This window comes from Nicotiana tabacum, chromosome 5 (assembly GCF_000715075.1).
Source record: "Nicotiana tabacum cultivar K326 chromosome 5, ASM71507v2, whole genome shotgun sequence".
Lineage (NCBI taxonomy): Eukaryota > Viridiplantae > Streptophyta > Magnoliopsida > Solanales > Solanaceae > Nicotiana > Nicotiana tabacum.
The window spans coordinates 78,493,657-78,518,863 of NC_134084.1; the positions used below are offsets into that span (position 1 = coordinate 78,493,657).

Genomic DNA, 25,207 nt, shown 5'->3' on the forward strand with positions numbered 1-25,207 from the left:
GCGCATTCAGATAATTATGTTCGATTTCATGAAGGATGAGAACTTTTGATAATATTAATCCATTCCCTGAAGTGAATGTGACAATACTAATAAGTCGAGTAAATATGAACGCGCTTTTGATGTGAATACATTACAATTCACCTCCAGAAGAGTTAATATAATTGAGAGAATATATACTCAATATTTCGTATTTTAAATTTGCTCCTGAAGAAGTAACACAATTGAAATTGCCTCCTGAAGTGGAAAAATATTATGAAGAGGAGTTTTCGTGTGCTTAAATAATTGTTTTACATTGTTTATTTGATTGTGATTTTCTCTCATGACACCAGCAGTGTCTGAGCAATATTTGATAGTACAAAATGTATCAACAACTCCTGAAGAGCTAAATGTTTGCCTAAAGAATACATGACACCAGTAGTGCCAGATAAATATTAGATTGTGGATAATAAATGAAGGCTCTCAAAGAGCTTATATACAAATATATCATTCATATTATATGATTATGGTAAAAACATATGTTGTAGTAAACCTGAAGTTTATTAATACAAATGGCTATCATATTGAGACTACAAATGATTGGAAGATTGATAATCTTCATGTTTCCACAATCATAGGGGGTAAAATAATATGTATGTGAGAAGTTACCCGCCTTATTCTTTAATTTGTACTATATCATGTATCACAGTAAACCAGAATTTTACTAAAGCAAAACTTTATGCCATAGTAAACCAGAAGTTTACTAAGAGATAGCACATGACATGATAAACTTGAAGTTTTCATTTGCCATTTTAAAATGAGCTATTTGAGAATTCAGATAAGCATATACTAAAGAACTAGAAGATTATTCAGGAATTCTCATGTGTTGCTTGTTCTCATAATGAATTGATTATACCAGCTAAAGTTGGGACTAAGACCCCTGATTCTGAAATATATAAAAGGTGAATATGGGCCCGTTCACCTATCATGTGAACCACTTATAGGTGCATATATGAGATGGTTACATGTGTAATTATTGTCAACCTGCAGTTTGGCATTTGGAATTGTTTTTCTCGATTAAGAGCATAATTTTCAGATTATGAAATCAAGACAGTTCATCTTGATAATGTTGGTTTATATCCAAGCTGGTTTAGCATTGAATACCTCCTATTAATTGCTAAACCATTGCTTATGAGAACAAAACTTCATGTGTTGGTCTAAGATTTTCTAAACTGTATATAGCAGCACTTGTATGCATCAGATCAACAATATATGATAAGTACTCCCTTCACAATTGGTTTAGGATCAGAAACCAAATATTTTTACTATCTTTTGTTGCGTGGTATATGATTAATTTCTCTACCTTAATACACAAAGATATGTTTTCCAAAGATGATTGGGGATATATGATAGTTTTTCTAACATTTGGGGGATGGAATAAACAGTTGAAAAATATGCTATATGAATCGAATTATCATGATCCTCACTTAGAAGATAATTCAAGTCAAATGCCAGAAGCATTTGCTGATCCAAAATTAAATATCATATTTCAGCTGCAAATGCTCCTATTAAAATTAAAGTCCCTGAAGGATAGAGTTTACCGTACGCATGAAGCATGGTAGACCAATCGGTTCCAAAGGTAACAATCCTTGAAAAATAGTAGGAGCTAATGATCAAAATGATCATAATGAGGAGGAAATAAGCTCTAGAAGAGCCCACGACATAACATTTCATGAAACTCCCGAAAAAGTTCAGGTACCTGAAAATAAAGAAACTGATGAGATCTCCACAAGTTATGTCGCTTCGGAACTGACACAAAATGATCGTCGACGATATATTTAATACAATATAGTGCACAATATTGTAAAAGATTGTGAGGATCGGACTAGCAGTCCAGACACTTGAAGATGTCATACCATTTAGATACAAGTCTTAACCTATATGACTTATTTGGCTAAATCTATATGAAGATCCTTGAAGGATTGAAAATGCCCGAAGCATATAATTCAAAGTCTTGAGAAATGTACTCGATCAAATTATAAAGATCTTTGTACGGTTTAAAGCAAACTGTGTGCGTGTGGTATAATCGCCTCAGTAAATATTTGCTGAAAGAAAGTTACATAAATTATGTTATTTGTCCATGTATTTTTATAAAGAAAATGTCATCAAAATTTGTTACACTTGCTGTTTATGTTGGTGACATAAATCTTATTGGAACTCCGGAAGAGCTCCAAGAGGATCTTAAAAATACTTTTACATGGACAAAGTGTACCCATTAAGTACACGAATGAATATTCAATCACTTGAAGTGAATAAGGATCCGTTCCAACTTCTAAAAGAGGATGAGGAGCTCCTTGGTCCTGAAATACTCTATCTCGGTGTAGATTGTGCACTTATTTATCTTGCTAATGCTAACAAAAGTGGTGCAGATCGTATTGGTAATGCAGATGCAGGTTATTTATCCGATACTCATAAAGCTCGATTTCAAACCGGCAAGCAGGGAGTGCATATGATTGAGATCAGTGATTCATTCGAGAAACATGTGGGTTGGAATGTGATAAAAGACCCACAATATTATACGGAGATAATTTTTCATGCATAGCACTATTAAAGGGAGGATTTATAAAAGGAGATAGAACGAAGAACATTTCACCAGAATTATTCTACATACATGATCTTCGGGAAAATTGTGATATTGATGTGCATCAAATTAGTTCAAGTGACAATCCAACAGATTGTCTTTACCAACATTAATTTTTGAGAATATGGTATACAAGATTGGAATGTGGAGACTCAAATATTTGAAATAAGGTTTTCTTCAGGGGGAGTAAAATGCGCGCTGTACTCTTTTTCCCTTACTAAGGTTTTCCCACAGGGTTTTCCTTATAAGGTTTTTAATGAGGCAGTCAGCTATGCGTATTACTAAATATGTGTACTCTTTTTCTTTCACTAGGATTTTTTCCCACGTGGTTTTTCCTAGTAAGGTTTTAATGAGACACATTATCTTTTAATGAACATCCAAGGGGGAGTGTTATAAATATATTATATTATGGATGTTCATTTAGTACTCCGTTGTAAATAAGCTTCCTGAAGAAGCTTATCCATATGGGACTCCACCGTAAATATGTTTATCTATTTAAGTACTCTATTGAAAATAAGCTTCCTGAAGAAGCTTATCACTTCGATACCCGGTTATGGATAAATATTACCCCCGGTAGAAGATTATTCATACCGGGTATAATAAGCTTATTCTTTCAGTACCCAGTTATGGATAAACATTACCCCTGGTAGAAGATTATCCATACCGGGTATAATAAGCTTATCCTTTCAGTACCCAGTTATGGATAAATATTATCTCCGGTAGAAGATTATCCATACCGGGTATAATAAGCTTATCCTTTCAGTACCCAGTTATGGATAAACATTACCCCCGGTAGAAGATTATCCATATCAGGTATAATAAGCTTATCATTTCAGTACTCCGTTATGAATAAACATTGCTCTCAGTAAAAGATTATCCATATCTGGTATAGTAGCAGCTTACACAGCAGCTTCCTTTCTTCTATAAATCGAGATTTCAGTTCATTATGTACATCAGTTTGAATTCGAATAATATATCACTTTCTCTCTATACTTGTCTTTACTTTATAGTCTTTATTTTATAACAATATCAAAACTTTTCAAACTTTATATGATTCGTATCGAAAAACTAAACATCTTTATAATTTGTTGCTTAAATTTGGTGTTTCAAAGAATTGTGGTTAAAATTTTCATATACACTATTTGAAATTGAAGTAGAATATTCCTTCAAAATAGTTTCAACTAAACATTTATTTACAATTTTTTTTCAATATTTAAAAATATCATCTATGTCTAAACGGCTTGATAAAGCCAGAAAGTAAGAGGAAGAGAACTTTACCGGAATCGGAGTTCTAGGGCTCAACTGCTAGGTGACAAAAAACAAAGTAAAAACCAGCAACCTTTTGAGACATTTGACGGAGGATAATAATTCTGAAGCTGGCATCAAAAAACCACTTCTTATCTCTCTGTTCATCGATCTTATTGTTCGTAATATATCATTTTTTTCTAATTTGGTTTAATCTATTGGAGTATATATTTTCTGTTAGTGGTATTGGATTATGTATATAGTTAGCTGATTCTGGATAAATTGAACAGGTGATTGAGGATGGAATCATCACCTTCGTCATCGTCAGTGATAACGCCAGAAGATGTAATGGGGACTTTGATGAACGACGGCACAATCGATTCCATGAGGTTGAAAATCATTACTCACCTCAAAGCTAATGTATGTATGTGAGTGAGGATATATCCATTGCGCGTAAACATGTATCATCCCCTTATTTGTTGTCATTACATTCATATTCCTACGTTTTTTTGTGTGTGTGATATTATAGGAAGAGCTCAAAAATACCACCATAAAGATGGTTGAGCAAAGCAGGGTTCTCAACACTCCTGGTGCTGAAAAGCAGACCAAAAGAGAGCTATTTGATGCACTCCGGCAAGAACTTGAGTAAGTTTTTTTTTTTGAGAAGTTTGTTTGTTGTTTTTTCTGTTTTGGCTTCTGCATTATCTCAAGAAGTTCAATTTGACAACACGAACTGAAACTGAAAGAATCATTTTATTAGGACTTTTGGGAATTTGGACTTGTTAAATCTCAATATATTTGTTACGACCCGGCACCTAGGGAGTAAGCCCCAAGCAAGTCTTCTAGGGCTATCCATTCAACACGTAAAATGAATAGTCTCCCCTATTTATAGGGCTATCCGGTATATCAGCTAAGGATATGATTTTCCGACACAACAATCAGAAATATCCTTCTAAAAAAGCACAACATAATTATAGTGTCAAAACCAAAATATCAAACAACATTACTAATGTTATAATGCCTCAAAGGGTCAAAACCATTAAACGGACTACAACCCCAAACTAGGACTTTAGAGTACATGGGGCATAACTCTAGAATCAATCTTTACATAACGCAAATAAACAAAATAATCAAAGAGCCTCCACGAAGCAACATGAGCTCACATAAGGACATCTTCTAAGTGTGCCTGCTAATTCTCAATTGCCTCGTCTATGTCTGTGTCTAAACAAATGAAAAGAAAAAGTAAACGAGAGGGGTGAGTCCACCTGCTTAATTTGTAGTTACCCAATCATTGGATCAGGGATATGCTATTTCAAAAATACAAGTGCACATAATTATGTACAATAGCTATTACAAGTACATTAATGATACTCTCATTAGTGTTCACTCGTAAAACAAAAATATGATTTATTATGGGTCTTTTAATCAAGTAATAACTCCCTTAACCCCTGAGCAGATAGGGTTCCTAGTATGCTGCCAACCCCAACGTTCAGACTGGCTGAATACAAATAAGCTCCACCATACGGATGAGCAAGTCAATCTGTTTATGTTTTAGTTTAGATACGTACTCTTATTTTGTACCACAAGTACGAGCTCAAGCCTTCGCCAAGTACAGAATCTGATACTTTTCAATACATATGGGAAAGTATTGGATTCTGTATCTAGCTAAGACTTGAGCCTGTACTTGTGATACGATGAGTATGTATTTGAATTGTATTGCTCACCCGTGTGGTGGAGCTTATTTGTATCCAACTTCCTAATATGGAAGCTTACCAGGGTCTGCAACTTCTTGGGGATTAGGGAAGCAGTTACTTGGTTAAAAGACACATAACGAGCTATCGTTCTATGCTACCAGTGAGCGTTGAGAGCTTTTTTTTTTCCTTTTCTTTTTGCATAACCTAGAAATGCACGAGGGCTCGTGGTGCATTGTTCAAAACTCGATAGATAATGGGTCATTCCCTCTACTGTTAAATACTAGGTTTTTATTGAGTTGTGGTTCGACCCCGTGACATGTGCATAACCCACCACATCACTTGTTGCACTCTTATCACTAGACTAAAGACCTGGGGACGTGAGCAACAATAAGAGTATTATAAATGTATATGTAATAGCTATAGTACGCAATTATGTGCTTGTATTTTTGAAATAGCATGACCCCAGTCCGGCTTTTGATTGGGTAACTACTCACTTAGTCAGTGGACCCACCCCTCTTTTTTATTTCTTTTATTTTCTCAGCATCTTTCTTACTCTAATGCACAAAACCATCAGTTATCTTTTGGGTACCAACAAAAGGGAAATAAAAGTTTAGATATAATGTTTGTTGATAGCCTGTAGGACTCAATTGGTTTCACTAAAAAGAGCTTCTGCCCCCAGCCCCTTCTGTTTGGGACTTGTGCATTGCTTATAAGCTACTGAAGATGCATTGCTTATAGCTACTGAAGGTGGCTAGCATATAGTTACTCACTGGCTCTCTGCAGCCTTTATCAGCCGAGGAGTCAATGGAAAATTGTCAGATGATCCTTAGTAACTTAACATTTGATTCTGGTTAATAAAAAACTTATCCGATGACTTTAGAACTTCTGACATATGCATGCTTAATTTTCAAAAGAGAAATGGGGGGAGAAAATTCTTATATTGCATTACATGAACAACATATAGGAGTTTAGACTTTAGACTACTTAGAAAGAAAAAAAAAAGAGTTTAGACTATGTGAAATGAGGAGTTACCAAATAAGAAAAATTACCTGAATAGTGAGTTTGTTAATTGTGATACAATTAGAAAAAGAAATCTATCTATTAACTTAACACTTACAAAGAATCTAGAACATTCTATTATATAACTGCATTAATTCTCTTGACTTTTAGTATGCCTCCTAAAATTCAGGCAAGTGAAACAATGTGAGCTTGTAAATTAAAATTAGAAGTCAGTCGAGCATGCGGAAAAAAGTTACTGTTTGATGACCTACTATCGGTGATTGGATAATGATGGAATAGCTGACTGGAAATGGTGTGGTTGTTGATTGCATAGCGAGATGGTGCTTGGTGGATATTGAGGTGCCGCTTGACGGCGATGTGACACTGATTATCAGATATATGTTGTTGGACCGCGAACATCATTGATTGGACAAGTATGGATTGTTGACTTGATATGTCAATAAACTTATACTGGCATACCAATAACTTGATAGGCTAGCAGTAAAATACTGACATGAGATGTTATCTGTTGCACATTGATGTGTCAGTCGGGGACAACATGACGCATCCTATCGAAACAATGACCATAATTGTGAACGGTGATGCCAGAATGAACATTTGGAAAAAGAGTTGTGTCATTTGAATGGTCATCCAAAGACACAAGAGTAGTAAAATTAAGAATGAGAAACTTTGGTCGGACAAGTCATAAAGCCACCTGTTTGCATGCAGAAACTACTTAAGTCTATACCTAGATCACAGAGGTTTTGAGGCCACGCAAAAAGAGAAGTGAGAGAAAATTCTCATATTGATAGCCTGGTTAACCAAGTTTTTGGAAAATTTGAAATGCTTTTATTTAAAATACCTTTGTTTATAACTAAGAAATCCCCTGTGGGTTATTTGGCCGCTCCCTAGTTGGCGCACAGGTTCTGTCCAGGGAGCAGGGGCAGCCCACCCGTTTTGCCCTACTCTCACTTAAACATCAGGCTTTAGTCATCAAGAAGGTTCAAACTCGGGAAGCATACACAAGACATCTCGCTCTGTAACTTCCTTACTGTTGAACCAAAGCCTTGACAGTTGTTTGGCCTTGGAAAAGATAAGTGATAATGAGTAATAGTCGAATATTTTCTACTGCAAGAAGGAAGGAAAAGTATGTAGCTTCTCCTTCAAAGTAGAAAAGTATTTTATTTAGAATAAGAAACCCTTATTAGAAATTTATATTGTTCAAACTATCACTCCTTGAGTTGATTCATCTGTGATAAAATTAAAACAACCTCAACTAAAGTCTCTCCTAATGAATATATAAAGTTGTTACTCCCTCCATTTCAATTTATGTGAACCTGTTTAACTGGGCACAAAATTTAAGAAAAAATGAAGACTTTTGGAATTTGTGGTCCTAAACAAGTCAAAAAGGGGCCCAGAGTATTTGTGTGGTTATAAAAGTTTCTCATTAAGGGTAGAATTGTAAGTTTAAACTAAATTGTTTCCAAATTTAGAAAGGAGTCATTCTTTTTGGAATGGACCAAAAAGGAAATAGGTTCACATAAACTGGAACGGAGAGAGTATTTATTATAATAACAATAATGGTAAAGTGAATCTTTACATGTTCTTTTGTTTGTAAAAAAATTGACATTCAAAAAACTTTTCTGAAAGATTGGCCAAACACAAATTGTTTCTATAATATTGACAAAAGCACTTCTCAGATGATTTGGCTAAATACCAACTGCTATTCTCCTGTAGTATTTCTTCGAAAACTATTTGAAAAGAAGTCATTTAAAAATAAGTAGATTTTGAAAGTTTGACCAAACTGGTCCTAAATTATGAGAGACTCATTATGTAGGAGTTCAGATTGATAATAGGAAAGGTTAGACTACATGAAACAAGGAGAGTTATTATTATATGAAACAAATTATCTAAATAGGAGATTCCTGATTGTGCAAGAAAGTAAGAATGTTCTATACGATTAGTCTTAATAAATAGAAAGATCTCAAAACATTCTGACATTGAATTGCATTGATTCTCGACTTTCAACACGGCCCTGAAATTGAGTTTGTAAACCTAAATTGGAAAGTCAAGTCAGGCATGCTGAAAGAACTTTACCATTAGATGATTTAACAGTTAAACTGATGTTTTTTTTTTTGACTTTCACTACGTTTGTTCACATAAAAACTTGGGGTTTTGACTGACTTGCATAATCTTCTTAGAAGATTGAATTGAAAGATATTCGGGGAAAAATGTTTCTTATTATACTTATAATATGTGGTCCATATAGTAAGTTATGTGTCTGATCAAGTTTCTCCCCTTGTGTCTGGCCGCTTAGTTCCGGATGTGTCCGATTAGGTTTAGAATGAAACCTAGAAATCAATGAGTATTTGTTTTACTTATACTATTTTGGTTGAGACAATCCTTAAGTATGGAGTGTTGAAATATTATGGACCCAAATAGAGCGTTTATGATATTGAGGATTCATAAATCCGAGCCCAACTAGCTTGGAATTGAGGCATACTTTTTTGTTGTACACTATTTTGGCTGAGGGGCAGAAATACCTACATTGGTACATGTAATTGTGGGTTTATTGTGCATTAACTTATAGGAAGAGTAAAAAATGATCAAAACTAAATCTATAGGAAGAGTAAAAAGGCATTTCAAGGAAGTCCCTTGACCTTGTGTTACATCTCAGTTAAGTGTTTGGTCGGTTGTATTTGCGCTGTAGTATTGAAGTTCTTAAATAAAGGGTCTATTGGAAACAACCTCTCTATCCTCACAAGGTAGGGTTAAGGTCTGTGTACACACTATCCTCCCCAAACCCCACGGTGTGGGATAATACTGGGTATGTTGTTGTTGTTGTTGTTGTTGTTGTATTGAAGTTCTTAAATAAATGGATTTGGGATCTTGATATTAGACGTCTGCTGTGGGCTGTTGGAGATTCTGCCGCTTTATAATTAGAGCTTGAAAATTCTATGATCTTAATCAACGTTGTCCATTTTTGCCAGAATATTTGGTACTGGTAGGAAACTGAATCTTGTCCAATATGCAAGTTTGTCAGATTTATTCTGCTTCTATAGTTTTTACCAGGACCTGGAGATGCTCATGCATCCTTCTTAGGATGTGATGATGCTTAAAATTCCTACTTGCTTGCGCTGTTCTGCTTAATTTATTCTAGAATTATGCCCACAACATCTTCCTATGTCATCTCATTTGAGAATTGACCAATTTTCAGCTGCAGAAAATCAGAGCGTCAATGCCTTTTTCCTATGTTAAATGCTTTAGACCTTGCTGAACAAAAGATGGTCACTGTTCTCGTTTGAGTCAATGTTAAGATTAGGATGCAAAGAATAAGTGCTTGTCTTATGAAATTGTCTTTCTTTTTGGTTGCCCTTATTTGGTTTTTTTATCTCTGCTTGCCCTATTTTCCTGTAGGACTTCAGTGCTTGAGAAAGCTTCTAAATCAGTTTGGGAGCTTATTTTGGATAACAATGGGATAGGAAAGGAAATAAGTGAAACGGTTGAACAAGTATTCTGTCGGTTGAGTGGAAGAGAACCACCATTATTTGTATCGGATTTTGGACCTCAACCAGAGAAAGGGAAAGAGAAAAATAGTGTGCAAGACAGGCAGAAAGAGGAAAGCCGAGAAACTGGAAAAGATAATTCTGAATCTGCAGCAAAGAAGAGAAAGATGAATACAGAAGAGGGGATTGATGAAACCGTTAGCAAACCTAGTGACAAATCAACCTCATCAGATGATTCTAGTAAAATGCTGCCACCAAATGCAAAAAGGCAACACACTTCCTGAATCAACTCCATTGTCTTATCCATCTTTTTTCATCTTTTAGTGAGGGATTTCTTTTCTTCATGCCCTCTTTTTTCCTTCATCTGTTTTTGGTTCAGATACCAGGAGAATCTTTGACATCAGTACTTCTACATATTTAACTTGTAACATGGTCTGTTAATACTAAAATTAGAACTGTTCACTAGGCGTTAGGTTCTTTGAAATCTATGTAGCTTATCAGTTCAAAAATTAATTCCTGGGCTTCCAGAATGAGCATTGCTTTACGTTTCAGTTGTGTAGAATATCCAAAACGCTCTTCTTTTGGGTTGGAGTAGAAGGATGTTTGAGTTATGTTCCCCACTAGCTCGACACTCTTCTTTTGTGTTGGAGATTTTTGCACATTATATGTACAAGTTGTCAAAAGCTTTAACTTAGCTCCATGTCTTATTTCAATATTTATTCTTCTTAGATCATAAAGATTCGTCCAATCTCAGGTTAACTGCTCTTTTTGGCACATATAGAGTTGCTTGAATTTCTCAATTTTCACCATTTCAAAAAAACAAAATCTGATATACCTTGACTAGACAAACTCTAGATTATCATTCAACGTCTTTTTTTTTTCTAACATATGTTGCTTCTTGTAACCTCCAAAATTATGCCTTTTGTACATCTCCTGACTTAAGTGCCCGTTTGGACATAAAATTTGATGGAAGATTTTTCCAAAAAAATATTTTACTTTTTTCGAAATCAGCGTTTGTTCATAAAATTTTCAATTTTCACTTGAAGATGCATTTTAGAAATTTTTGAAAATTTGAAAAACTGCAAAAGCTGTTTTTCAAAATTTTCCCTCAAATCACTCACAAAACTTAAAAAACAACCCAAACTGAAATTTATGTCCAAACACAACTCTAATTTCAAATACCATTTTCACTTTGAAATTTTTTTTCACCATTTGTTTGAATTTTACAATTCTTATGTCCAAATGCCTACTTAGTATTTTCCCACTTACCCATTTAAGTTCACATACTTTATCCTTGCATACCTTGGTATGCATCATTAGAAATTGACTTTTATTTGTACCACATTCATCATCTGGGAGGAATTTAAAGTTTCCATGGCCATCTTTTACATATGGCATGCTTCGGCTATCGTCAACTCGTACCCATATATTTCTTGTGTGTCACTTATATCATATAACCAAGTTTTTCTTTTAGCTCTTCACCGCTCTGCTGATACAAATTGAATTTGCTTTTAGCCACACTGTTGACACATTAAAACATGCATGTACTAATTATAGAAAGTCAAATGTCGTTGGCTCTAAGAGAGGTTCTTCACATGTAGTGAAAATTTCTCCGTTGTGCTTCCTCACTAAAGAATGAGAACATAACTGGACAACATTTAAAGAAAATATGCATAATCGTAGCAGCAATAGTTAATTGTCATTCGTTATATTTTATTATGTTTGCAATGACATGGAGAAGTTCAAAAAATATTTCATGTCAAATACACATAAAATATATTTGGATACATCTAAAACACAAATGATACATTAAATATGTATAATACACACATCAAATATGTACATTTATTTATAGGTCATATATTCAATCTCTTAAGTGACTTCTGAACACTAGCTAGCTCTGGACCTATCTATATTAGCCAGAGCGATCACCAAGCGGAGTTGAAGAAAAGAGACTTGACATGCCAAAACTTCGCATGCGAGCTCGTAACGAACGGAGCAAAAGGGATCAAAAGTTCGAAAGTCCTTGTCTTTCTCTGTATCGGTAGTAGCATCAGCCTCATTGCCCGATATGACTTGATAGTGGTATAAGGATTTTCCTATAGGTGGTTCGCTTACTGTGATATTTCAATGCTTCGGGGTAGAAGATGTCGAAGGAACAAAGAGGTGTATATAATATATAAATTTATAAATATAGTTGCATTATATACAAAGAAGAAGTAGACTGAAGACAAAAAAAAATGGGAATAGCAAAAGTAAAGGGACAAAGTATTATGTAGGATTTGAAAAGATTTATGTAGATTAAAAAATTAGCCATCTAAAAATCTCAAGGGGGAATTATTGTCACGATCAAGCACTTTGCCGAGAGTCTATCAGAAATAACCCTCGACTTACTCTCCCAAACTCCACTTTTGTGGAATTTTACTGGGTAGTTGTTGTTGTTGTTTTTGATCAAGCCCATGCCATGTATTGTCCATTTTGGCCCAACAAACCTCACGAATTTGTCGTTTGGGTTACGCTATCATCAAGCCCAAAAGCGCGCGTACCATGTGAACTTTGGTGGTACCTTATAAAGTTTTTCATTTTCTCTCGATGTTAAATTCGCATAAAATGATATTTGCATCCCTTCTTTATAAGCTTGCTAATTTAGAAGTCTGACAATCTTGCTTGACCTGCCCTCTGCCATGCGCATCACAATTATCATGAAATTGTAACTGATACGTTATTTGCAAGCGAGACTACAGCCTACTGCTGACCAAAAACGCGATATAGCATGATACCCGCCTTTGAGTTAATGCTGCTATTTACTTCACTTTGGTATGCATTTAGCTGGTAAAGATGCTATCTTTCTAAAAATTGAGGCCCTTCTGCTGCAAATGGTACTAAAAACCATTACTTTTGTTTATTTTTATTTGGTAAAATACGTTAAATCACCCCTAAACTTGGTTCAGATTATTAGTATCCCCCGAACTATGCCCGATCTTAATTACCCCCCTCAACTTGGTTTTTTGAGGGTCATTACCCCCCAGACGCTGATGTGACAAAAAGTGTGGGTGCACTCGCCTGCCACGTGGATTTTTCTATCTATATGGCATTTTTTTGAAAAATAAAATATATTTTTACCTGTTTAAGAATATTACCTTTTTAGATAAAAAATTTCGAATAAAATTTATAATAAAACTTGGATATAACTACATTATTTAGACTAAATATTTTTATTTGGCCAAAAATAATAAAGTTTTAGTTAATCTTTTCTTGAATTTGATTTGAAAATAAAGATTTATACAATTGAAATAAATAGTCAAGGCATCTAAAAAGTTATAAAAAATATATAATTGAAATAAATAGTCATTGCATCAAAAGAAGAAATAAAAAGAGTGTACAATTGCACTTGTAATTTCTTGCAATTATACACTCTTTTTATTTCTTCTTTTGATGCAATGACTATTTATTTCAACTGTGTATTTTTATCTTTTTAGGTAAAATCTGTAAAAATAAAAAATAAAAAATAAAAAATAGAGCACCATAATTTAGAGCTATACAAAAAATTATAGCCAAAATAATTAATTTCAAACTACATATTTTTTATAACTTTTTAGATGCCTTGATTATCTATTTTAATTGTATAAATCTTTATTTTCAGGTCAAATTCAAAAAAAGATTAACTAAAACTTTATTAGTTTTGGCCAAATAAAAATATTTAGCCTAAATAATGTAGTTCTATCCAAGTTTTATTATAAATTGTATTCGAAAAAAACTATCTAAAAAGTAATATTCTTAAAAAGATAAAGAAATATTTTATTTTTCAAAAAAATGCCAGATAGACAGAAAAATACATGTGGCAGGTGAGTACACCGCACTTTTTGCCACATCAGCATCTAGGGGGGTAATTAAGACCAGGCATAGTTCGAAGAGGATACTAATAATCTGAGCCAAGTTTAGGAGTGGTTTAAGGTATTTTGCCTTTTTATTTTGTTCAACATTTTTTCAGTATTTGCTTCAGTTGAAGTTAGCTAAAGAGAATGAAAGATTTTGAGTCCCGTCTGTACCGAACATCGGCATCGACAAGAGTTGATTCTTTTTCCTTTATTTCATGTTTAAAATGCTTGGATGGAACAAAATATCTTCGATGTTCTTCAATGACCATTACATAACGATCCTCAGCTTCTAAATTATCACCCCGCCATTGCTGTGGGAAATTTTGCAGGATCACGGAACATAGTTTGGACTACATGATGACGGATTTCGTAAGTTGCATTCCGTAAGACAACAGGCTTCGAAGATCTAATGCAAACAAATACTCCCTCCGTTTCAATTTAGATGAGATAGTTTGATTCGGTACGTAATTTAAGAAGAAGAAAAAAAAACTTTTAAAACTTGTGATCTTAAAAGCTTTGTGGGGCCATGATATTTGTGTGATTATAAAAGCTTTTCATTAAAGGTAAAATGAATAAAATAAAGGGTTTAAAGTTGAATTATTTCCAAATTTAGAAATGTGTCATTTATTTTGGAACAGACTAAAAAGGAAAATACCTCATCAAATTGAAACGGAGGGAGTAGTACATTTTAAAGAAAAGGGACCCCCATTAATCAAGAGTTACAAAGTTGTTATCTCTCTTGACAAAGACTAACAAAAAAGGGCAAGTTAGAGCATCTTAACCAAAAGCTGGTTCTCTCTTCACCTATATTGAAAGGAAAGACATTTTTGAATTAGTACCTAGCCAAATCAAGAATTCAGACATTTTTGGGGGTTTGGCTACTCTTAACAGTTCCATTGATACCTGCTTTAAAGATTTTTTTTATTAAGAGGAGTGCAACAGTTGTTTATTTTGTTAATGGAGGCACCAACATGTCCACCTTTCTTTTGTAGGGGAATTTGATTCTCGACACTGCACTCAGCAAGCTAGTATTTTGAAAATATAGGCTAAGACGAAAACTGCCCGTGACTAAGAAAGAGTCCACACACACCAATACTAGCTATGCTTGCACCCTGCTTGCTGATTAGACAGTAAACATTTCCTGGTCATACATTGATGGAAACTGAAATAAGGTCTCTTTGTCTTCTCTGTTTCTTCCTTCCTTTTCCCTTCTTTCGTCTTTCTTTGCCTGTAAGAAAATAAAGATGCCAAGAAGTCATCAATCCATATCCAAGAAACAGTGACGGCCGAGGAGTCTACTATATAGAAGCTAAAGCAAATTTAAGAGACTTCCCTTCCGTCAAATCTTACCTTCCATTCTTGGCAAAAGGGAAAATCCATATGTCCTTGAGATTTATGAATTATATGATACAATGGTGAAAAAATCAAGGCTGCTTGTTCGACATTGATGTGCACATGCAAATATGAAATAAGGAGCAAAACAAAACTACATCTCCGGGCATAAGGTCCAGAATGAATGAGATGGCGAACTCGGCCTACAGGTGGACAATTTGTCACCAAAACAACTTAAATATTCTGTACTCTGGCTATCAAAATGCCAAATCAAATATTTGCTTGTAGTCATCCACAAAGTGTACATCAAGGCCTTCCTTGACATTAGGAGCAAGCTCGTCAAAATCTCTGCGATTGGCTGAAGGGAATATTATAGTTTTCACATCACTTCTTCTCGCTGCTATGGCTTTCTCCTTGACCTATTATTGAACCAAAAGGTAAAGCTTTTGTAAAATCAAGGCACTTCAGAAAAGGAACCCAACACTGGTGGGGTCAAAAAGAAAAGACCACTCTTATTATGCTTACATGCACATGCATGTAAACACATACACACAGAGGAAATAATTAAAGCATAAAGAACATTAAAGGCAAAATCAACAAAAAATAAAAAGAAAACATGATAGACGATCAGACATAAAAGCTGCATGAGATTATAAGGAGGTGTAAGAATTGTTAACATACCCCACCAATAGGAAGAATTTTTCCAGTTAGTGTGACTTCCCCTGTCATTGCCAGGTCCTTTTTAACAGGCTTTTTCATGGCAAGAGACAACAAGGACGTTATCATAGTACAACCAGCACTAGGGCCATCCTTGGGGGTAGCACCTGCAGGAACATGAAGATGAAGCTTACTATTTGCAAAGAATTGGTTATCAGGCTCCTTTTCCAGCAAAATGGTCCTGGCAACCGTATGGGCAATTTGGGCACTTTCTTTCATAACGTCGCCTAGTTGTCCTGTTACATTGAGAGCCCCTTTCCCTTCTCCTTGCTCCACCAGAGATGTTTCTATATAGAGTGTTGAGCCACCCATTGAAGTCCAAGCAAGACCCATCACAACTCCAACTGGTGTCTGATCGTATATGCGCTCCGCATGGAAAACAGGTTTGCCAACATAATCAGCTAGGTTTGGCGAGTCAACAACCACTTTATTTACTGTTTTACTCGCTTCACTTTCTGTTGCTTTCTCAGTTTCCTGAGTATCCTGTTAAGACCACAACCACTCAGAACCAAAATTCAGTTGCAAAGACACAATAGTCATTATATTAAATGCAGATAAATATGTAAACATAAAATCATGCAACGCCAAGGAAATACAAGGACATTATTCATTAGCAATTTAAATTGGTAGAATTCTATATATTTTTCTTTCAGTACAGACCAATATGAGGGTAGAAATAACATCAAACATATCAAAATGTATGTGCGCGCGCTAGATTATAACAAGTGAGTTAACATTTGGCACAACTTCTTAAAACGAATTTGACTATCAAGTCTAATTAGCCAGACTAAAGAAACCCCTCCATCCCAAAGAATTTGATTAACTGATTACAGTGTATGATATAAATGCAAATCATGCATAGATACTTTTTAAGATACAAGGGGGACATAGCATAGAAAATGAATACCAGGCGCTTCCCTTGCTTGTTCTTAGTTAACATTTCAAAAGAAAGTGCTTCCCCTGCTTGTTTGGTGTGATATTGCCAGATAAGTGATTTCTTACGTTTTGTTAACCATATTTAATCCAACATGAGACAGTAAGACAAGTTGTAAAAAGACACTTCTGTGCCTACAAAACTACCTATTACACTGCATCTTGTATTTTTATTTTACGCGTAGATAAAACTTAGAAGCACTAAAATACATTGTAGCATACATAATTACAAATAGCAAGAATTACCTGAAGTACTAAACACTATATTTTTGCTTTTTAATGTTTTTCATTTACCTGTAAACAAGTATCTTCATTAGCAGACTTCTGCGTTTGATTCTCTGCTCCCTGTGCTTCAGCTTCAGCATTATTTTCAGAGGCCTCATCATCATTGCTACCGTTTGCTGACTCAGCTCCAGCTTGAATTTCTTCCTTAGACTTGATTTCGTCTGATAGATGGATAGATTCTGCTTTTACCTCATCTACCTCCGCATTCTGAGGCTCAATCTCTCCATCTTCTCTGACAAGCTTTAGAGCTATCTGAAAAGCAAGAACAGGATGTGCAAAGTATCAGAGCATGAAAACGATTCAAAGTGTTCGTGTTGGATTTCATGAAATAACCATCAGTTTTCATCAAAAGTTGACTAGGCACGAGACTCGGACAATTTCATCATTAGATGTGTTATACAAAAGAGGACAGGTCACAGAACCTTGCGATAAATTTTTTCAATCTGCTTCTGCAGATTGCGTACACCGGCTTCTCTGCAGTAATTTTCTATTAAAGCAAGAAGAGCTGAATCGGTCACTTCAACCTGAAATAAAGAATTCATGAAGCCAAATAAAATTAGCTTATTGCAAGAAACACTTCAAGTGTAACTTGTGAAATATTTTGAAAAACAACATCAAGGCATCAATTGAAAATCTTTCTACAACCACATATACTAACTGCTAGGATAGTTACACGTGTTAAAATATTTAAACCAAACATCAACCATTCAAGGCTTTGAATTGCAATCAATTGCTAATATAAATCATGCACACTTAATTTTCCAGCTTGATATCACATCTTTTTTTTGATAAGGTGAAGATTTTATTAAAAACAGTATCAAGCTGATACTGTAAAAATACAAGGACACTGCTGGCTTAAAAACATTAAAATCCTAAGCGGTCTAGCATGTCCAGCTTGATATCACATCTCTGCATCTGAGAAACAGCCTCAGCATGTTAAAAGCCTGAGAGACAAAGAGATGACATATACATGGACTCAAATGTTGCATCTTTTCAACTAGATTACATATCAACTCGAGTAATTTTACAGGAGCATTAGGGAGCTAGCATTTCCCGAGAAATGGTACCCAAAGCTCTACCCTAGTCCTGTCATATGTTTGCCATTAGATAAGCATAAAGCCACTACTATGTCATCAAAAGTACCAACAGCCTCAAGATACTGAAAAAATTAGAACTGCTCCTATCCGCTCTGGAGGGCCAAAACAAACCAAAGTAGCCATCAGCCCTCCCACATATCAACTTATTAACTTCTGACGCCCATATTTAGGGTGGATTTTTTTTTTTTTTTTGTGGGGGGGGGGGGGTAGGCACAGTAAATGACACCGCAGATATAGATGAGGTCAAATGTGTCATTTTGATGCCCTTAATCAGTAAGTATGCAGCTCCCTTTTCTTCACCAGACATCCATATGGCATGTAACTCAACTGAAGATCACATTAGAGAGCAAAATATAAGATCCACCGAATTCCATTGATCTCATCTTTAAGGCTGTGGGAGAACATATTTACTGCAGTCATCTTATAACTTAAGCTCCCTCAATAGACATTATCAAGTGTTTTTTGGAGTCATCACCACCAATCTTGGCATTGTATGATGATTCCTTGTACAGTAATAAAACATTCACTACTGTGTACTAGTCTAGTTTTTCTTTTACACGATGGTCAAATTGAAGTCAACAACAAAAAAAACAAAACACTTGGCATATTTTAAACATCCATCCTGCTTTAGTCCATGCCACACTCAAATCTGTTAGACAATACCATCCAGCAACCCCAGCCCACCAGGCACATGTATCCCTACCAGTAAGAAACTCATTATACCTCCATCTACCAATAGAGATTGGCGACTACCACGACAGATCCACCTTCAATTGCGTTTATATTCCCAGTAAAGTGTGGCACAGTGGTTGTGTTAATGATGCACGAGCACATTGGCTAGCAAAGGCAGTCACAGTTTGGCTCGGTCAAGCAAACATTCCTCAAGAGAAAGCAGCACTTGAGAGGATGTATACAGCAATGTGGACTCATTCAGTTGTTTATGTGAACCACTTAAATACTTCTTGAAAAGTATAGTGATGGAAGAGTTTGTATTAAACTTTATAATCCATTAGCTTTGGAGGTAAGTATATTCCAAATGTAGAGGCTTAAGATGAAAATGATATCAATACATCAAACAGTATATTTCCTAGGAAATATTAAAGCATATGGCCAAAAACCTATAATGGGATTTACTATATCCGTGCGATTTTTTTCCTTTAGCCATGTTCCATATGGAAGGGTGTAAAGAGCTTGATCCCCTGAACTTTCCAATCATATGTTTTATTCCATAAACTTCTAACTGAATAAAGCTTTTCACATTTTACTTTAAGAAGTTACATTCTTGCCCAATCATGTTTCAAACATTTTCCCAACAGACCAATGTCTGCTTCTGAAATGTCAAAAATTGGGAGCGGAAAAAATACAAAACTATTCACCCGATAATGAATATGCACAGGAGATGATGAAAGAGATGCAACTAGAGACGTTTCTATAAGACATACCTGCTCGGGCTTGATCCCACATGTTTCACGAGTAGCTTTCTCCAAATAATCCCTGGCTATGTGCACTTTCTCATCCGTAATGTAACCAGCAATTGAAATTACTTCCATTCTATCCAAAAGAGGATTAGGTATCATTTCTACAACATTGGCTGTGCAGACAAACAAAACCTACAGCCGCAAAAAGGAAAATGATCTACCTCAAATTATGCACTCAAAAAATGGATAATGTGCAGATGTCATTCTCATATAAAGTACAGTGGAATAGGTAATTGTATTAAGCAAAGAGGATAGAAAACACTGAAGGTGTCAAAGCTCCTTTTTTTCAAATTTTGGAAGTACATTAAAACCTAGAGGTTGGATTTTATAATTTCTTCAGGTTCATATATAACTCAACATCCATAACAAGGTTTTGATATAGCCTCCCTCCCCATAACCAAGCCAGACCCAAAATGCTACTAAAATAATCGAAAGATGCCATCTTCTTTCGACAGAGCCCTTTGGAAATATAACACAAATATTTACCATTATGAAAAAGACATAGTAACACACAGTAAATTATCACATTAAAGGACAAAACAAATGAAATTGTATGCGAATATACCCATCATCCTTCTCTCTCTAGCCATGTTGTTGATTTGCTGATGTTTGATATAATAAAATGAAATAGTACCGGTAACTGCAAAGTCGTCATATTTGAATTATGGGCCAAATTCTTTAATCAATAGGTAAACTAACGCTCAACACTCAAAGTCTATCGCATAATTGTAAAGTCGTCATATTTGATTTATGGGCCAAATTCTTTAATCAATAGGCAAACTAACGCTCAACACTCAAAGTCTATCGCTCCAATTATCGGCAACTTCAAGAGGAATAAAACCATATCCCTCATCAGTAAAGCCATCAAAGATAATATGAACAGACAGTAGGAAATCTCAATGCATCAACCTTTTTCCTATTGAATGATCACCAAAACCAATGCCAATGAAACCTAGTTTTTCTCAAGTGTTAGATATAGAAATGTAGTTGTCCCACATTGGAATAGGTGTAGTATGCCTTTGTATAGAGTAGCTATAAATAAGCCCATCTTGTATTGCATTAGACACACAATATCAATATATCATATTTTCTCCCGTGTCTTCTCACATGGTATCAAAGCAATCGTGAGAGATTTATCGTTGTGCATAAATTCCAGCGACTCCGGGAAGGAAAATCAGTTGACCGGAAGCCTTTTCCGGCAGGTCTGCCGCAAGTAAAAAAAAAGCCACTTCGTCAGTGTTGTGCAAAAAAACCAACACCACCACGAAGTAGATCGGGCTCTGGCAACCAACCCATAAAAAAATCTCCGTCAGAATACCCTCCACGCGCCGTCACTTGCTACCGGAAGAAAATTTTCCGGCGAAGTTCCGACGTCGCGTGGGCCACCTTCCAGCCATTTTTTGGCGACGACTCTTCAGGACAAATTATTCCCCTTGCAATTCCGAGCCTACCCATCCAGGTTACACCAAATTCCAGACAACTTATATATTTTTTCCAGCATGCATAGTGATTTCAAAAGTGGACTTCCGGCAATTTTTTGAAAACGTTTCTTCAGAACAGTTGGGTCATCTGGTAATTCCGATCCTACCCCTACTGTTTTTATTTCATTCCGACCACTTTGAATTTTCCCGGCAGCTACAGTACTATTCCGACTGCTACAGTAATATTCCGATAGCTACAGTATTTCCTTATTCTGTTTCACTGTTCCTTACTCTGTTTTAGTGGATTAAATTTGATTATTTCTATAATTTGGTAATAATTTGCAACGATGTCTATGGGAATTGATGCTTTTGGGTCTAAAAACATGAGTTCTGGAAGCTCTAGTGTTATGATTACTTCAAAACCTTTAATGTGAGGTTCAAACTACTTAGCTTGGGCTTCATCTGTCGAGTTGTGGTGTAAAGGTGAAGGTGTTCAAGATCATCTAATTAAACAGTCTAGCGAAGGAGATGAAAAGGCGATAGCGCTTTGGGCAAAGATTGATGCTCAATTATGTAGCATCTTGTGCCGTTCTATTGATTCCAAGTTGATGCCTTTGTTTCGTCCATTCCAGACATGTTATTTGGTTTGGGCAAAGGCTCGTACCTTATACACTAATGACATATCTCGCTTCTATAATGTGATATCACGGATGACAAACTTAAAGAAGCAAGAATTAGATATGTCTACTTAATTGGGTCAAGTACAAGCAATCATGGAGGAATTTGAGACATTAATGCCAGTTTCTGCTAGTGTGGCAAAACAACAAGAGCAGCGACAAAAGATGTTCTAGTTCTTACACTCGCTAGACTTCCTAATGATCTTGATTCAGTGCGAGACCAGATTTTGGCTAGTCCGACTGTTCCCACAGTTGATGAATTATTCTCTCGATTACTCCGCCTTGCCGCACCACCAAGTCACCTAGTGATCTCATCACAAATACTTGATTCCTCTCTCACATCGCAGACGGTGGATGTTCGGGCGTCTCAAACTATGAAGAACAGAGGAGGACGAGGTCGTTTTGGGAGATCTAGACCCAAGTGTTCTTATTGTCACAAACTTGGATACACTCGTGAAATGTGCTATTCCTTACATGGTCGTCCACCCAAAAATCTTACGTTGCTCAGACTGAGACTACATGTAACCAAGGTTTTTCTGTATCTAAAGAAGAATATAATGAGCTCCTTCAGTATCGAGCAAGTAAGCAGACATCTCCACAAGTAGCCTCAATTGCCCAGACTGATACTCCAGTTGTTGGTAATTCTTTTGCTTGTGTTTCCCAGTCTAGTACTCTTGGACCATGGGTCATGGACTCAGGCGCTTCTGATCACATCTCTGGTAATAAATCACTTTTGTCGAATATTGTATATTCACAGTCTCTTCCCACTGTTACTTTAGCCAATGGATGTCAAACTAAGGCACAAGGAGTTGGACAAGCTAACCCATTGTCTTCTATCACCCTAGATTCCGTTCTTTATGTCCTTGGTTGTCCTTTTAGTCGTGCATCTGTTAGTCGTTTGACTTGTGCCCTCCATTGTGGTATATATTTATTAATGATTCTTTTATTATGCAGGACCGCAGTACGGGACAGACAATTGGTACAGGACGTGAATCAGAAGGCCTTTACTACCTTAATTCACTCAGTCCTTCCACAACATGTCTAGTTACTGATCCTCCGGACCTAATCCACTGTCGTTTAGGACACCCAAGTTTATCCAAACTTCAGAAGATGGTGCCTCTTTTAGGACACCCAAGTTTATCCAAACTTCACAGTCTACATTAGATTGTAAGTCGTGTCAGCTTGGGAAACATACCTGAGCTTCCTTTCCGCGTAGTGTTGAGAGTCATGTAGAGTCTGTTTTCTCCTTGGTTCATTCTGATATATGGGGTCCTAGTAGAGTCAGTTCAACCTTGGGATTTCGTTATTTTGTTAGTTTCATTGATGATTACTCAAGATGTACTTGGCTTTTCTTAATGAAAGATCGTTCTGAGTTATTCTCTATATTCTAGAATTTTTGTGCTGAAATAAAAAATAAATTTAGTGTCTCTATTTGCATTTTTCGTAGTGATAATGCCTTAGAATATGTATCTTCTCAGTTTCAGCAATTTATGACTTCTCATGGAATTATTCATCAGACATCTTGCCTTATACCCCTCAGCAAAATGGGGTTGCAGAGAGAAAGAATAGGCACCTTATTGAGACTGCTCGTACACTTCTAATTGAATCTCGTGTTCCGTTGTGTTTTTGCGGCGATGTAGTTCTCACAGCTTGTTATTTGATTAATAGGATGCCTTCATCTCCCATCAAGGATCAGATTCCGCTTTCAGTATTGTTTCCCCAGTCAGCCTTATACCCTCTTCCACCTCGTGTTTTTGGGAGCACATATTTTGTTCATAACTTAGCCCCTAGGAAAGATAAGTTAGCTCCTCGTACTCTCAAGTGTATCTTCCTTGGCTATTCTCGTGTTCAGAAGGGATATCGTTGTTATTCACTTGATCTCCGTAGGTATCTTATGTCAGCTGACGTCACATTTTTTGAGTCTAAACCTTTCTTTGCTTCTGCTGACCACCATGATATATCTGAGGTCTTACCTATACCGACCTTTGAGGAGTTTCCTATAGCTCCTCCTCCACCTTCGAACACAGAGGTTTCACCCATACTAACCATTGAGGAGTCTAGTGTTGTTCCTCCTAGTTCCCCAGTCACAGGAACATCACTCTTGACTTATCATCGTCGTCTGCGCCCTACATCAGGCCCAACTGGTTCTCGTCCTGCACCTAACCCTGCTCCTACTGCGGACCCTGCTCCTAGGACACTGATTGCACTTCGAAAAGGTATACGGACCACACTTAACCCTAATCCTCATTATGTTGGTTTGAGTTATCATCGTCTGTCATCTCCCCATTATGTTTTTATATCTTCTTTGTCCTCGGTTTCCATCTCTAAGTCTATCTCATCCAGGATGGCGACAGGCTAGGAGTGATGAGATGTCTGTTTTACATACAAGTGGTACTTGGGAGCTTGTTCCTCTTCCTTCGGGTAAATCTACTGTTGGCTGTCGTTGGGTTTATGCGGTCAAAGTTGGTCCCGATGGCCAGATTGATCGACTTAAGGCCCATCTTGTTGCCAAAGGATATACTTAGATATTTGGGCTCGATTACAGTGATACCTTCTCTCTTGTGGCTAAAGTGGCATCAGTCCGCCTTTTTCTATCCATGGCTGCGGTTCGTCATTGGCCCCTCTATCAGCTGGACATTAAGAATGTCTTTTTTCACGGTGATCTTGAGGATAAGGTTTATATGGAGCAACCACCTGGTTTTGTTGCTCAGGGGGAGTCTCGTGGCCTTGTATGTCGCTTGCGTCGGTCACTTTATGGTCTTAAGCAATCTCCTCGAGCCTGGTTTGGTAAGTTCAGCACGGTTATCCAGGAGTTTGGCATGACTCGTAGTGAAGCTGATCACTCTGTATTTTATCGGCACCCTGCTTCAAGTCTATGTATTTATCAGGTAGTCTATGTTGATGATATTGTTATTACTCGCAATGATCAGGATGGTATTACTAATCTGAAGAAGCATCTCTTCCAGCATTTTCAAACTAAGGATCTAGGCAGATTGAAGTACTTTCTAGGTATTGAGGTTGCTCAATCTAGCTCAGGTATTGTTATTTCTCAAAGGAAATATGCTTTAGACATTCTTGAGAAGATAGGGATGATAGGTTGCAGACCTGTTGATACTCCAATGGATCCGAATTCTAAACTTCTGCCAGGACAGGGGGAGCCGCTTAGCGATCCTGCAAGCTATAGGCGGTTGGTTGGTAAATAAAATTATTTCACAGTGACTAGACCCGACATTTCTTATCCTGTGAATGTTGTAAGTCAGTTTATAAATTCTCCCTATGATAGTCATTGGGATGCAGTCGTCCGCATTATCCGGTATATAGAATCGGC

General features: G+C 36.3%; 2 protein-coding genes across 4 annotated transcripts in view; one reads left to right on the forward strand and one right to left on the reverse strand.

The window, feature by feature from the left end:
* Positions 1-3,813: 3,813 nt before the first annotated feature.
* LOC107809487 (uncharacterized) lies at positions 3,814-10,755 on the forward strand. 3 transcript variants are annotated; one of them, XM_016634135.2, is made up of 4 exons: positions 3,814-3,941; positions 4,153-4,282; positions 4,392-4,507; positions 9,973-10,755. In XM_016634135.2, exons 2-4 carry the CDS (start codon positions 4,163-4,165, stop codon positions 10,343-10,345), a joined length of 609 nt encoding a protein of 202 aa, XP_016489621.1. In that variant the 5' UTR covers positions 3,814-3,941; positions 4,153-4,162; the 3' UTR covers positions 10,346-10,755. The 3 variants fall into 3 exon arrangements, with proteins under 3 accessions (XP_016489621.1, XP_016489620.1, XP_016489619.1); XM_016634134.2 differs by having other exon boundaries at positions 3,861-4,044; XM_016634133.2 differs by having other exon boundaries at positions 3,861-4,040.
* Positions 10,756-14,748: 3,993 nt separating this feature from the next.
* Positions 14,749-25,207, reverse strand: part of LOC107809486 (lon protease homolog 1, mitochondrial) — a 30,753-nt gene continuing 20,294 nt past the window's right edge. Inside the window, exons 16-21 of the mRNA XM_075253708.1 lie at positions 19,746-19,913; positions 17,629-17,730; positions 17,216-17,458; positions 15,953-16,471; positions 15,290-15,690; positions 14,749-15,167 (exon numbers count right to left, since the gene is read on the reverse strand). Coding sequence (XP_075109809.1) covers positions 15,529-15,690; positions 15,953-16,471; positions 17,216-17,458; positions 17,629-17,730; positions 19,746-19,913 — 1,194 coding nt within the window. The 3' untranslated portion in view covers positions 14,749-15,167; positions 15,290-15,528. The remainder of the gene's footprint in view (positions 15,168-15,289; positions 15,691-15,952; positions 16,472-17,215; positions 17,459-17,628; positions 17,731-19,745; positions 19,914-25,207) is intronic.

What these genes read in the sequence shown, in the direction of transcription:
- LOC107809487 (XM_016634135.2), top strand. Translation starts at nt 4,163, where the DNA reads ATGGAATCATCACCTTCGTCATCGTCAGTGATAACGCCAGAAGATGTA. An exon ending in TTACTCACCTCAAAGCTAAT is followed by an intron (nt 4,283 to 4,391) that starts GTATGTATGTGA and finishes GTGATATTATAG; the next exon opens with GAAGAGCTCAAAAATACCAC. An exon ending in GCACTCCGGCAAGAACTTGA is followed by an intron (nt 4,508 to 9,972) that starts GTAAGTTTTTTT and finishes ATTTTCCTGTAG; the next exon opens with GACTTCAGTGCTTGAGAAAG.